A 15,516-nucleotide genomic window follows, 5' to 3' on the forward strand; every position below is an offset into this window, starting at 1 on the left:
TCTTTAAGATATAACATAAGTGCAACAACCAACATAAAGAACGAAAAGTAAACAACATAATTATATCAACAATAATGACAAATTATTATTTTTTATATAGGGCAGCGATCCGCCTACACCCTTCACAGTTAAAGATCAAGGACGGCTCTTGGTTTCACTTCACGTCCGGATCTGGTAACGTAAAGTGGAGCAACAGAGTCAGTTTTCTTTGTGTCTGTCTGCTGAGGTTGATCCATGGGCACTGTGTGCTGAATGCTCGAAGACATTCCAGGCTCGGCAGTGGTAGGCTGTGCTCTATCTGGCAAAAGGTGACGACGATTCCTGTGGAAAATTTGGCCTCCTGCAGTACTCACATGATAAGACCTGTAGGTGTCAGCAGGTTTAATGACTACAGCAGGCTTCCATTTACCCGACTCCTGAATTCGGACGTGGTCCCCATCCCTTAGTGGCGTGAGTGGTTTTGCTGACCTGTTGTAGTACTTTGCTTGATGTTGTTGCTTTTGCTCACGCCTTGCATGAACATCATTTCCACTGACAGTTTCAGGTTGCAACTGTTGGCTGGTAGTTGGTAAAATGGAGCGTAGTCTTCTGCTCATCAGTAGTTGGGCAGGTGATCTGAAACCATCCACTGGGGTGTTCCTGTACTCCAACAGACTGATATATGGGTCTTTCTTGTCCGCTTTTGCTTTATCCATTAGTGATTTGGCAATCTGCACTGCCTTCTCACTGAGCCCATTGCTCTGTGGGTAATGCGGACTACTTGTGACATGCACAAAGTCCCATGTTCGAGCAAAGTTTTCAAACTCTTTTGAGCTGAATTGAGGCCCATTGTCTGAGATGACCTTTTCAGGAATCCCATGTGCTGCAAATACTTTTTTCAGTTTCATGATCACTGCAGCAGCTGTGGTGCTCTTGAGCTTTTCCAAATCAAAGTATCGGCTATAGTAATCTACCACCACTATGTAGTCGTCACTATTCCAAGTGAGTAGATCAGTACCGACAATCTGCCATGGCCGGTTTGGTATAGGATGGGAAATGAGAGGCTCTTTTGCATTTGACATACGACGCTCAAGACAAATGGAGCACTGTTCGACCATGCAGGCGATCTGTTTGGACATGCCTGGCCAGAAAAGAATGTCCCTAGCGCGTTGTTTGGATTTCTCGATTCCCATGTGGCCTGCATGAATGCGTTTAAGCATCTCTTCTCTCAGCTGCATGGGAATTACAATCTTTTCTCCCTTGAAGACCATGCCGCCCATCTCAGATAACTCGTCCCTATGATTCCAGTATTCTAGAATGGCTGTAGGGCATTGCTTTCTTTCAGCAGGCCATCCTTCTTTGATCACTTTCTTTAGCGTGGACATTTGGACATCTCCTTCAGTTTTTTCTTGAATATTTCTGAGCTTCGCATCACTGACAGGGAGAGCGCTGAGTACGGTATGCACTTGCACATCCATCTCCTCACTAAGGCGGTGATCGGCGCTGGGCAACGATTTCCTTGACAACGTGTCGGCCACTGGAATATTTTTCCCAGGAATGTGTACGATGGTGAAATTGTACTTTTGCAGTTGCCAGATCATCCTTTGCAGTCTTGGTGGTGCTGCAGCTAATGGCTTTCTGATGATCGATTCAAGGGGTTTATGATCAGATTCCACTGTTACGTGCCGTCCATAGACATATTGATGAAATCTTTTGCAACCCCAGAGGATGGCCAGGAGTTCTTTCTCTATTTGAGCGTATCTTATCTCTGAGTCCGTGAGTGACTTTGAGGCATATGCAAGTGGTTTACCTTCCTGCAGCAACACTGCACCTAGTCCATATTTGGAGGCATCCACTTGCAGTGTGAGGTCTTTGCTTGTGTCGAAAAATGACAACACAGGTCCTGGTTCCCTGGTAATGATGTCTGTCATCCTTTGGAACGCTGCGTCATGTTGCTTGTCCCATACGAACTCATGATCCTGCCGCAGTAGCTGTCTCAGAGGTGCATTTATGTCTGAAAGATCTGGTGCAAATTTTGAAAGATAATTGACCATTCCCAGAATTGTTTCTAGTTCAGCACGATTCTTAGGTGGAGACATCTCTTTTACGGCTTCCACCTTGTGAGGGTCCGGTTTGATTCCATCTTTGGAAAGACGGTGGCCAAAGTAGCTGACTTCCGGGACACACACAGTTCTTTTCTCAGGATTAAGGCATACCCCTTTTTCTCTGGACCTTTCCAGCATCCTCCTGAGATTATGATCATGTTCTTCTTTTGTTTTTCCGTATACCAAGATATCATCCACGATGGCCACAACCCCAGGCAGACCTTCATAAATCTCATCTATTTTCTGTTGAAAAATGTCCTGGGCTGAGACAATGCCGAAGGGTAGGCGAAGAAATCGATATCTACCGAATATCGTATTGAAAGTGGTCAGTTTCGAGGCTTGTTCAGAAAGCTTGATTGCCCAGTAGCCGGATCTAGCATCCATTACACTGAAGTAACGGGCTCCTGACAGCTTTGGTGTGATGTCATCTAGCGTAGGCATAGGATAGTGTGGTCGCTTTATAGCCTTATTAAGATCACGTGGATCCAGACAGACTCTCAGCTTACCAGTTTTGGGCTTTTCGACCACGCACAGGGCATTTACCCAATCTGTCGGCTCTGTCTCTTTCACAATGATATTTTGCTCCTCCATGGAGTCCAGCTCCTCTTTCAGCCGATCTCGCAGGGCGAAAGGAACTCTCCTCGGTGGGTGAATGACGGGTGTGGCTGTTGGGTCCAACTGAATGTTGCTTTCCCCAGGAAATAGACCAATGCCTGTAAACACATCAGTAAATTCATCTACAATCGACTCAGACTCTTTTTCTGGGGAGGATACAGACAGCACCAGCTTAATCATGTCTAAGTCCAAACATGCTTTTAATCCAAGCACGGGTGGTGACTGGGTGTCCACAATGAAGAAGTCTAGTGGCATGGCATTCTCTTTATATTTGCAGTGTAGTTGGCAGGTGCCTTTAACTGACAATTGCTGTCCACCGTATCCTGTGAGCTTTTTGTGAGTTTGCTGCATCTTTGTTTTTAGTGCAAATTTTTTGAAGTCTCTTTGAGGTATTACATTAACCTGAGCACCCGTGTCCAGTTTGAATTTCAATGGCAAACCGTATTCTCTTATTTCAATCTCAGCAAAAGCTTGCTCTGATGAAGTAAATGTGTTTGCATTTGTGACACAGTCAATAAAGAATTCACTACTCACGTCTGGGTATGCATCTTCATGTTTGTTTTCACTTACACAGTGCACAGATTTCGGTTTTGACTTGCAAACCTTTGCAAAATGGTTATACTTTCCACATTTCGCACACTGCTTTCCCTTTGCTGGGCATGTCTCTCTCCTTTTGTGTTCTTTACCGCAGTATCCACATATTTGGAGGCGTTCTATGTGCACATTGTTGTTTTTTGTGTTTTTCTGAAAGCTCTGACGCGTTTTTGCATGCTTTCCTATAGTGTGCACTTGTTGCGCGTGCTCTGCATTTATGCTGCCGGTGGCCATACTTTTCATCTGCGCCTGCGCAATCTCATGCGATCTGGCAGTGTCGATTGCTTTTTCTAATGTTAGTTCAGCACCCTGATTGAGTAATTTCTCCCGAACATGTGGGGAATAAATGCCGAAAACGACACGGTCTCTCACCATCTCATCTGGATTAGTGTAGCCACAATCTTTAACGAGCAGTCTGAGTTCAGTGACGAACTGATCAAATGTTTCCGTGGCGCACTGCGTTTTCTCATTAAACTTGTATCTGGCAAAAATTGGGTTCGCCTTTGGTACTACGTAAGCTTCAAATTTGTCGTAGTAAGTTTTGAGCAACTTAGCTTCATCCTCAGTGAGAGTCCATGTGTTACAGATATCCCGTCCTTTCTCTCCAATCCATAAGAGCAGGTAGCTGCATTTCTCCGTCTCCTCCTTGCGGCGAAACGGCCCCGAAAACATCAGTTCAACGTGCTGTTTAAACTTTCTCCATGCATCGGGAAGATTCTGTGACTCCCAATCCATTCGCGGTGCAGGCACTCCGGCAGCATCCATCTTCGCGATTCACTCTGACACCATGTATTATTTAGTCAAAAAACGACCAGAGCCTCAGATCATTTTCACATGCGGGTCTGCTCTTTTTATTCACCTCCTAGCTTTCTTTACACATATTTCACCCACTGCCCCCTAGAGTATATATTCAGGAACTCCCTAACATATATGGGAATTACAAATCGATATTCAAACTTGAATATTACAAAGGGCAAAGCTTTGCCTCCGCTAGCCTGCTTACTAACATTACATTTGTCAGGATTCCATCCACGTCACGATCGCCATCACCGCCCACTCATTCCCAATCACCCAGTCGGACACTCCCCCGTTCACAATCACCTGATTACTGATCACCGTCACCTGTGTCCCATCACCCATGCACTATATAGCACTCACCTTCACTGCAGTCACTTGTCTGGTCTCGTCGTTACATGACTCACAGACTCTCCTTCCACTCACCTGCTACTTACCAGATTCCCGATCCTTCCGTCTCATCCGTCTCCAGTGTGACTGCTTCTAAACCACCTGCAAGAGAGAAAAAGACATTAGGCCTACCATTTCAGCTAAGCCAGTTCTATGTTTCCATATCATTTGATCCTCACCTGTTCTCTCCGACTGAGTATTCCTCTGCACAAATAAACGACAATAACTTACCATCCAGTCTGTTTCCTCTGTGAACCCTGACAACAGTATTGATGTAGTGATATACTTTAGCTTTTGTAAGCTCTTGCTTTTGTAAGACTGTTCACCGCCCCTTAGGAAAATTATCCATGATTTTGAGATCACTGTTTGTATTACCATAGTTTTCAGACAAATATGATTAAATGGTGGATAACATCGTATCTATAAGAAAAAAAACAAAAAAAAACAAAGACATACCACTGAAACATCCTGTGAAATCCGTGCTTGCAAAGTCTGTGCTTGAAATCCATTCAGCACAATCCTCTTATTTGTTAACATTGTCAGGGTCTGAATCGGGCTCGAAATGGTTTGAAATTGATGCCATCGTTAATATTTACATCTGAGTAGAGCTCGCGGTTATGAAGGGTCGTGACATTTCTCGAACACGCGCGCCGCTAAGCGCTGCCAATCACAAAACACTGGGCCAGCTAACCAATCACAGCACATTTCGTATTTCGGAAGGAGGGGCTTCAGAAATACGAAATGTGCTGTGACGACACGTTCAACAATCAGACTAGGGAGAGAGGAGCTGTAGTAATGTAAAATATTATGCATTTTTTGAACATTTAAGCATGAAAACATATTCTAGTAGGCTACACCCCAAAAACAAAATCAAGACTTTTTAAAAGGACATAATAGGACCCCTTTAACAGGTAGGACTAATACATGTATTATAAATAAATAAAATTTAGTACCATAAAATCTCTTTAAATATTAAATAAAAAACATCAAACTAAAATGTAGTACATTCATTCCATTGAAATAAAAAAAAACTGTAATTTTTAACCGTCACAGGAGGAGTACCGTTGTCTGTTAAACATGTATTGCATGTTTGCAGATTCAGAGAGGACAAGCTATGCAGTAAAATTTATCATTAAATTATATTACTGGTAAAATCTGCTGCACATATCTTGGCTGACGTGACTACACGCATATAAATACATGTGAAATGTAGCAATCAGCACACTGACATCATAAATACATTCTATTTGACAACTGCGTGAAAGTCTATTAGCACAATTTTGACAAATGCCAGACTCTTTATATAAATATATTTGTATCTTAGAGAACAGAATAGGTGCTTTTCCATCCTAAAATTTCCTTGGAAAAACTTGTTAAAAGCACTTTTTGTGACTGATAAGAGATCAGGAATCATTGACCAAGCTTTAGTCATGTAAATACTGGATGCTTTTTTATAGCAATTTCACTGAACTTTGCACTAGAGTATGTTCAGCATAGCTATATTAGTGTAGTGTACTACTGTCCAAATCAGTTTAGAATCCGTTTCGTTTTGACATGTGACACATTCACTGGAGGAATTCTTTCTTCTTGAAGCATTTACAGGATTTCAAAATGAAAAAATGTATGAGCCGAACCACCAAAAATGTCCTTGTGGTTTCTTTTGGATTTTTGCTGTTATTCACAGCATATGGAGGGCTGCAGAGTTTACAGGTAACTAATATAAATCAGAGATCATAGATTGTGTTGCTTTTTTTTATTTGTATGTCGCTTTGGACTGCGTTTGATAATGATGTAAAAATCTTTTTGTTGACATTTCTCATAATCAAACTCTTGCAGAGCCCTACAGCTTCAGTGTAATATTCATAACCAAATAGAAATTGAGCCTATAAATTAGCATGATGTTAGATGACAGCATAGGTTATACTGTATATATAAAAATATATACATAAAATAAAAAAATTATTTACAACATTACAACATAATTTTACTTAAATATGTACTAATTATAATTGAAATATGATTATTTGCAGAAAAGGTGCAAAGTAGTTTATTGATTTTTACACATCCCTTTACTAAAGAGGAAGTTGGGGTGCATGGGGAAAAAATCATAATAGTGAAAGTATGGTACATTTTACACAAATTATTTATAATTTATGAAAACAATTTATGATTGATTTAAAGCATTTTTTTTTTATCTTTAAAATCATCTAAAGGGACAGAATAGTTACAAATAGTGCTTTGTTAATTAAATGAGTGTATCTTGGTATTGATTTGTGGATGTATGTATATTGACAGAAGCATGTTTGTATGTTACAGAGCAGTCTCAATGCTGAGGATGGAATGGGCGTTATATCGCTCAGCGTCATCTATGGAGCCATCATTTTGTCCTCAATGTTTCTGCCCCCAATAATGATCAAAAATCTGGGCTGTAAATGGACCATCGTCATTTCAATGGGTTGCTATGTGGCATATTCCTTTGGAAACCTTGCGCCAGGCTGGTGCGTCTATTTCTCCACCTTTTGTACTTGCTGATCTGTTAAGTAATATACACAAATACTTAATGTAAGTGTTTAGTTTTAAGCTAAAATGTGAGAGACAGTTTCAAATCCCATGACAAGACTATTATGTGTGAGATATAAGACAGAGCTTAAAGGGAAATTCTTTCATTAATTACTCACTCTCATGTCGTTCACACAATATCTGCTCTTGTGTCAACACAACACGCAGTGCTTTTGTGAATGTGCGTTGTAGATTAATATTTTGTAAATAAAGTGGTACATTAATTTTTTTTGCGCAAACAAAGCATTCACATCACTCCATAAAACTGAGTTTAAACCATTTGTGTCACATGGATTACTTTAATAATGTCTTTACTACCTTTCTGGGGCTTGAAAGTGGTAGTTAACTGTCTATGTAGGGACAGAAAGCTCTCAGATTTCATTAATAAAATATGCATTGGATTTCCGAAGATGAACACAAGCCTTACAGGTTTGGAACGACTTGAGGGTAATTAATGACAGAATTTTTTTTTTTTTTTGGATGAAAGGGATAGATCTGTAAAACCATCATAAAAGTGGTCCATATGACTTGTTATGGAAGGGTTATGGAAGCTAACACAAAATATATGAAAACAATTATATTTAAACTTTTCAGAAGTTTGGGGCCAGTAGGATTTTTTTTAATCTTTTGAAAAAAGTATCTTACCAAGGCTGTATTTATTTAATCCAAGAATACAGTAAAAACAGTAATATGGCAAAAAATATTACTAAAAAATAAGAACTGTTTTCTATTTGAATATATTTTAAAATGTAATTTATTCCTGTGATGTCAAACACAATCACACAATCTTTTAGAAATCATTATGATGATTTGCTGCTCCTGAAACATTTCATATTATTATCAATGTTGAAAACAGTTGTGCTGCATGTTTAATATTTTGTTTTAAAAACCTTGATACATATATTGATACACTTTAATGAATAAAAATTCAAAAGAATTTAAATGTCTTTACTATCATTTTTGACCAATTTAACAAATTCTTGCTGAATAAAACTATTATTATTATATATATTTTTTTATATTACTAACCCCAAACATTTCAAAGTTAAAAAGCTGAAGGTTCTGTTAGTTCTGTTAGTTCAGTTAAGTTAGAAAAAAAATCTGCAGTTACTGAAGTCTCTGAAATCGTTTTGTTTCTGCAGGGCGAGTCTGATGACCACCTCTGCCATTCTGGGTATGGGAGGTTCTCCGCTGTGGTCTGCAAAATGCACCTATCTCACAATAAGTGGAAACTTGCGTGGCCAGAAACTCAACAAGAAAGGCCAGGATCTTATAAACCAATATTTTGGCATTTTTTTTTTCATTTTTCAATCTTCTGCTGTATGGGGAAACCTCATGTCATCTCTCATATTTGGTCAGGACTCTAACATAGGTACAGTTGAATTAAATACTTTGCCAGCATCTCTGTATTTTGGTGACTGCAAATGCACTGAGTGTCTATCCGTTTCTAGTCAAAGTCCCTGAGGAGAACCTGCAGTTCTGTGGTGTGGCAACATGCCTTGACAATTTCACCATCATTGGAAACTCAACACGTCCAGCAAGACACTTAGTGAACACACTACTAGGCTGCTACATTAGTAGGTCATATTTGTGTACACATATAACATCAAAAAGGTTTTTTTGTATGTCTGTATAGTGAGCTTAGAATGTTCAGCACTGTGTGTAGGCAATTCATTTTCATTATTCTATGAAGGTCCATTAAGACTGTATAACCTAGTGTGTCCTGGTCTGTGCAGGTGTGGGGGTTCTGGCCATGATTTTTGTGGCAGCGTTCTTGGACAACATAGACCAAGGTCTTGCCAAAGAATTTCGAAAGAACAAGGGCAACGAATCATTTTGCAGCACCTTTCTGGCTACCTTCAAGCTCTTGAGAGATCCCAGATTGTTGCTGCTCATCCCATTGACCATGTACAGTGGGTTCGAGCAAAGTTTCCTCTCTGGCGAATACACAAAGGTACCAAACCAAATACAGACTGGGGCAGAGTCAAAAAATAAAGGGGGCTTGGGAAACAAAATGTCACCAGAATTAACAACAATTCACCCAAAATTTAAGATATGGGAGCAAAAAAAAAGGTTTTTAATATTTATAGCATATAAAACAGTTAAGCAAATGGATGCCTTACACAGAACTTCAGTTATCCCCTTATATTTAAAACATTAATATCTCATTGCATTATTTGGTTACACTTTATTTGAATGTTTCCACGTTACAGTGTTATTACACATTTAAGTACTGAGTAATAATCATTAACTACATGTACTTACTATAAGGTTAAGGTTAGGATTAGGTTTAGGGTTAGTTCCATGTATTTAAGCACAATTGATAGTAATTACTATAGTAACTACATGTTGCGTATAACAAAGACACTGTAAAATAAAGTGTAACCCATTATTTATGCAATTGTAATTACTGCTTTAAACAGTCTGTAATTAAACAGTCTGTGTAAATACATTTACAGTAAATGCCACTTCAGATGCAAAGATGGATTGATTTTGTACAGGATTGTACAGATGTCCTGTACACATAGTAGAATTTAAAATAAAGTTGAAACTTATTGGCTGTATCCGAAATCACATACTTTCATACTATATTGTAGGCGAAAAACAGTATGTGACAAAAGAAGCATGTCTGAATTCACATTAGGCAAAAAGTACCCGGATGACCTACTACTTCTGGCGACATTCCTAAGTGTGTATACGATGGACACTTTACTCTCCCATGAGGCCACAGGAGAGGATTTCTCAATGGCAGTGAAGTGACGCAACTGACGCTTGTAGGTCATGTACCCTTTAAGGGTATTGCTATTGCATATTTACCCCTAAAGGGTGCAACATGATCGAAACGTTAGGATTACATTCATACTACACACACTTTTAGCTGTCGTGAAGTAATTACTCACTCAAAATAAGTAGCTACTTGAGAGAGTATTGTTTATTAGTACAATTATTTATTGTTTAAACATTTTTATATTCAAATTTAAGATCATAATGGGAAAGTTCATTTCTAATTCATTCTCATGAAATATGATCATGTGTTTGTGATCCTCTTTCCCGCAGAACTATGTGACTTGTGCGTTAGGAATACATTATGTTGGCTTTGTGATGATCTGTTTCGGTGCTACTAACTCTCTGTGCTCATTTGCGTTTGGGAGACTGGCTCAATACACTGGAAGAATCGCCCTCTTTTGTCTGGGTAATACATGAACAGGTTGACATATGGTTTAAGGTTAAATATTGTCTCTAGAATTGATGCTCATTCTGTCTTACACTTTACACTTTCACAGCTGCACTGACAAACATGGGCTGTTTTGTGGGGCTTTTGTACTGGGAGCCTCATCCAAACCAGCTGCCTGTGTTCTTTGTGTTTCCGGCCCTCTGGGGCATGGCAGACGCTGTGTGGCAAACACAAACCAATGGTGAGACCTTCACACTGCATACTAACGTTACTTAGTTACCTATCCACCTTATTCTGCTCTAAACAATGCGCGCCGCCATGACGGCGACTCCGGTTGCCTACTTCCGGTTCGTACTGTATTAGCAGTGAGAGAATGAGTTCAGGCTCTACATGTGATGTTGTTGGTTGTTTTAACAATTCAAAGAAGATCAAAAAAAACTTTTTAGAAACTGGGTGCTTTGAGCATAAGATAAAAAGGAGAGAATGCCCATGTCCGGTTCGTATCAGCTACATTCAATGCCAGAGAGTAGATGTTTTTGGTAAGCTATGCTAAAACTGAAGCATCCAACGAAAAAGGTGTATGTCTCTCCGCACCATTTTGTTGACAAACGCCTAATACGTTAACAGTTGGGATGGGCATTTCAAGCAAAAATAATAATCGAAGATCGCTGGGTATTATTTACACTTACAGAAACACTAGTTTATTAATAAACAATTCAAATATTTCATGCACAATCATTACTTTTTTTTGTGGCAAGCTTTATGCGTGCGTTGAGATGCAGATGCAGAATAGTCAATATATTACGAAAACGCCCATTATGGTTTAGCATTCTCTCCCATATAGTATACATAACTTCCAACCCAACTCAGTCAGGCACGGGCAGGGGCAGCCCTACTTATTTCACATATTTTCTAACTAACCAGCACACCACTGCGGCGTTCTGAGCGAGCGGCGCTTAATCTTCATAAAGCTTCGAACCGGAAAAGGACAACCGGCTTCCGGTTCAAACCCGCTATGAATCATGGGTAAATTCGCTAACCAGGAAAAAGGTGGATAAGACCTTATGCACCAGAGAAACGAGGGCGCCGCCATCTTTAGAATATTGTCTTTGAACTTCCGTTTTTGCGGTCGCTCTGTATATCTCTATGGCATCGCTGTCCAGGATGTTTACTTATTGTAGAGTTAACGAAAGTTATCATGAGCATTGTAATGTTTATGATAAGCATTGTAAAGAATATGTCTGTCTTAACAAATGAACCTTGGGAATTTTTTTAACGAGCCGTTCATTCATAACTACGCAAGATCGCTGTGAAAATACAGAACGGAAGTCAAAAGACAATGAGCTCAGCGCGGAAAAGGGGCGTGGCTACATAAGGTCTTCTATACAGTCAAGTTATTGTTATGAATATTAAAGGGTTAGCTCACCTAAAAATTAAAATTATCCCATAATTTACTCAGCCTCAAGCCATCCTTAGTGTTTATGACTGTCTTCTTTTAGCCGAACACAATCAGAGTTAAATTTAAAAAAAATCCTGGCTCTGAATGGCAGTGAATGGTACCATTTTTTTAAAGCCCAAAAAAGCGCTTCCATCCGTCATAAAAGTAATCCATACAACTCCAGTGGGTTAATAAAGGCCTTCTGAAGCAAAGCGATGCATTTTTGCAAGAAACAATATCCATAATTATAACTTGATAAACTGTAATCACTAGCTTACGGTGTTACAATGTGGTTCTGTGTCCTGTCATGTTTAGTGGTTCCCTGTCTTGTCATTAGTTGTCCCAGGTGTTTCCCATTTACCACGCCCCCTTGTTATCCTATCTAGCTCGTGTGTCCCTGATTATTTAAGCCCTGTGTTTCAGCCTTGTCCTTGTGAGTTCTTGTCTAATGTTTAACGTCATGTTGGTTGTTCCTGTTCCCGAGTCCTGTATCTAGTCTTGCCTGTTGTAAAGTTTGTGAATTAAAGCGTGTGCTGCAGTTGGATCCTGCCTCATCTTTAATTCAACCGCATCACGTAACAGAAGAACTCACCCCATCGTGATCCAGCAGCCATGCCGACCTGGAGTCCTGATGTCCAGATCTTCCGTCTTCGCCAGGAGAATCGCGCCATCGAGGATTATGTCGCAGAATTCCTCGAGCTGGCATATCTCGCGCAGATGAACACCCACGGCTTGAAGATCTTCTTCCGCGGGGGTTTGTCTGAAACACTCCGGTCCTGGATGCCCGAACCTGGTCCGCACGGGTCTTTGGAAAGGTACGTTGACCTGGCTCTGTTGTGGAGCGGTTCCCCGTTTACTGTGGGCGAGGAGGAGAAGCACCCTGAACCCGCGCTCCCTCAGACCGCGCTCCACGTCTTGCCAGCAATCAAGCCAGCCACCGGATCGGTCTATGGCCGAACGGGACTGATCTCCAGCGTGGCTGATCCTCCTATGAGGTCTGCACGTGCTGCCAGGAAGACCGTCATTCCAGGGCCCCGCCATGTCGAGCCCGCGCTTCGCCCCAGCCCTGCCGAGACCGCGCTCCGCGAACCCGCGCTTCTCGTCCGCTCGGCCGAACTCGCACATCACTTCAGCCACGACGAACCCGAGTCAAGTGAGTCAAGTCCCGCCAAGTCATGTGAGTCAAGTCCCGCCGAGTCAAGTGAGTCAAGTCCCGCCGAGTCAAGTGAGTCAAGTCCCGCCGAGTCAAGTGAGTCAAGTCCCGCCGAGTCAAGTGAGTCAAGTCCCGCCGAGTCAAGTGAGTCAAGTCCCGCCGAGTCAAGTGAGTCAAGTCCCGCCGAGTCAAGTGAGTCAAGTCCCGCCGAGTCAAGTGAGTCAAGTGCCGCCGAGTCAAGTGAGTCAAGTGCCGCCGAGTCTACCGAGTCAAGTGAGTCTACCGAGTCAAGTGCCGCCGAGTCTACCGAGTCAAGTGAGTCTACCGAGTCAAGTGAGTCTACCGAGTCAAGTGAGTCTACCGAGTCAAGTGAGTCTACCGAGTCAAGTGAGTCTACCGAGTCAAGTGAGTCTACCGAGTCAAGTGAGTCTACCGAGTCAAGTGAGTCAAGCCCAGTGACGCGTCGTCGCAGGAGGAGAAGGAGGTCTCGTTTGCCTCGCCAGGCTCCGAAGGGCGTTCCCAGACTCCTCGCCCTGCCGGCCCCGCCTCTGCGCCTCGCCCTGCCGGCCCCTCCTCTGCGCCTCGCCCTGCCGGCCCCTCCTCTGCGCCTCGCCCTGCCAGCCCCGCCTCTGCGCCTCGCCCTGCCGGCCCCACCTCTGCGCCTCGTCCTGCCTGCGCCCTTCAAGCTTCGGGAGGCCTGCCCGGAACCCTTTTACCACCTGGAGGTTCCTCCCGAGGATTTCCCCAAGTATTTTTTGGGGGGGGGCAGAAGGTACTCCGTGAGGGCCATGGAGACGACGTCGACATGGTCCTCATCCTCGTCTGAGTCTGCTCCGACCTGGCCACCATCTCATCGTGCTCCGCCCTGGCCTTTGCCACGCCATGCTCCACCCTGGCCTTTGCCACGCCATGCTCCACCCTGGCCTTTGCCACGCCATGCTCCACCCTGGCCTTTGCCACGCCATGCTCCACCCTGGTCTTTGCCACGCCATGCTCCACCCTGGCCTTCGCCTCGTCCTGCTCCGCCCTGGCCTTCGCCTCGTCCTGCTCCGCCCTGGCCTTCGCCTCGTCCTGCTCCGCCCTGGCCTTCGCCTCGTCCTGCTCCGCCCTGGCCTTCGCCTCGTCCTGCTCCGCCCTGGCCTTCGCCTCGTCCGGCTCCGCCCTGGTCACCGGCCCAGTCTGGTCCATCCACGCTCTGCGGCCCAGGCCCGCCTTGGCTACCTCCTGGTCCCGTTCCCCTGCACGGGCCTGGCCCTCCGTCCCTCCCCCAAGACCGCCTCCGCTTCACCGCCCTCCTGAACTTTTTTTGCTGTTTTTATGGGCGTCAGGAGCCGCCCATAGGGGGGGGGCTATGTTACAATGTGGTTCTGTGTCCTGTCATGTTTAGTGGTTCCCTGTCTTGTCATTAGTTGTTCCAGGTGTTTCCCATTTACCACGCCCCCTTGTTATCCTATCTAGCTCGTGTGTCCCTGATTATTTAAGCCCTGTGTTTCAGCCTTGTCCTTGTGAGTTCTTGTCTAATGTTTAACGTCATGTTGGTTGTTCCTGTTCCCGAGTCCTGTATCTAGTCTTGCCTGTTGAAAAGTTTGTGAATTAAAGCGTGTGCTGCAGTTGGATCCTGCCTCATCTTTAATTCAACCGCATCACGTAACATACGGTAACGGCCGTCCGCGCGTTCACGAGAGAGTCGAGTTCCAGGCGTGTGACGTAGGAAGTAGGAGTAGCGTAAACATTTATCTTTAAAAATTCTCTTTTTAGACTTCCAATTTGTGACCGGTGTTTCGTTTAAAAAAAAAGAATAATTAATATTATTATTATTAATTAAAAAAAAATGCTTCCACAGATGTTTAATGTGCTTTATATTTGTTGTATTGTATTTTATGGTATTCAAATTCACATTATGTTGTTAATTTATAAATATATGTTATAGTTATTCATTATACTGTGTATTATTCTTATACATTATTATTCTTATCATTGCAGCACTTTATGGAATTCTCTTTGCTGAGCACAAAGAAGCAGCATTTGCCAACTACCGCATGTGGGAGTCACTTGGTTTTGTTATAGCCTTTGCTTACAGCACATTCATCTGCCTGTCCACCAAGATCTACATTGCTTTGGCTGTTCTGGCCCTTACCATGGTAACTTACCTTTACGTTGAGTACGAGGAGTACAAGCATCCAACTCCACCAGTGATAATGGACGACTTGCACAAACCAGAAAAGGCCGACCTCAAAGAATTGACCGATAAAGTTATTGCCCAGACACATTTGTAAATAGATTTTGGTTGATATTTCTGCCTCAGAATGTAAAATTTTGATTTTTTTTTTTTTGTCTATCAGAGATTATTTTTTACAGTAGTTTTTACAAAGTGTTGATATTTTGATAAATCTTCTTTATAACTGTACAAAGGCACATCATTTCTTTTTGTGTTTTTATGTTTCTGTTTACCTCATTTTTACACTACAGATAGAATGCTCATATGTTAAATGTGAACATGTCTGGTTAACATTTGGCACTCAAGGGCCTGGTGGTTTCACAAACATGGCTTAGATTAAGATCACCTTAGTTCAATAAGGACATTTAAGTAGCTTTAATAAATGTGCCTTAGTAAAAAAAACATTACTGGTGTGCATCCTGAGACAAAACAATGGCACAGATATATTTTAAGATATGTCAGTGCAAGTTGCTTAAAACAGCTCAAACATGCATT

General features: G+C 42.3%; 1 protein-coding gene across 1 annotated transcript; it reads left to right on the plus strand.

Moving 5' to 3' along the window:
• The first annotated feature begins 5,982 nt into the window (after window positions 1–5,982).
• On the plus strand, window positions 5,983–15,218 carry LOC130103276 (protein unc-93 homolog A). Its single transcript, XM_056269504.1, has 8 exons — window positions 5,983–6,188; window positions 6,795–6,976; window positions 8,180–8,409; window positions 8,489–8,614; window positions 8,774–8,991; window positions 10,095–10,230; window positions 10,322–10,453; window positions 14,787–15,218. The coding sequence occupies exons 1-8, from the start codon at window positions 6,090–6,092 to the stop codon at window positions 15,077–15,079; spliced, it is 1,416 nt and encodes a 471-aa protein (XP_056125479.1). The 5' UTR covers window positions 5,983–6,089; the 3' UTR covers window positions 15,080–15,218.
• Window positions 15,219–15,516: the final 298 nt, after the last annotated feature.

The sequence above is a fragment of the Rhinichthys klamathensis genome, unplaced genomic scaffold, assembly GCF_029890125.1.
Source record: "Rhinichthys klamathensis goyatoka isolate OS25496 unplaced genomic scaffold, OSU_Roscu_1.1 h1tg000281l_1, whole genome shotgun sequence".
NCBI classification, from domain to species: Eukaryota; Metazoa; Chordata; class Actinopteri; order Cypriniformes; family Leuciscidae; genus Rhinichthys; species Rhinichthys klamathensis.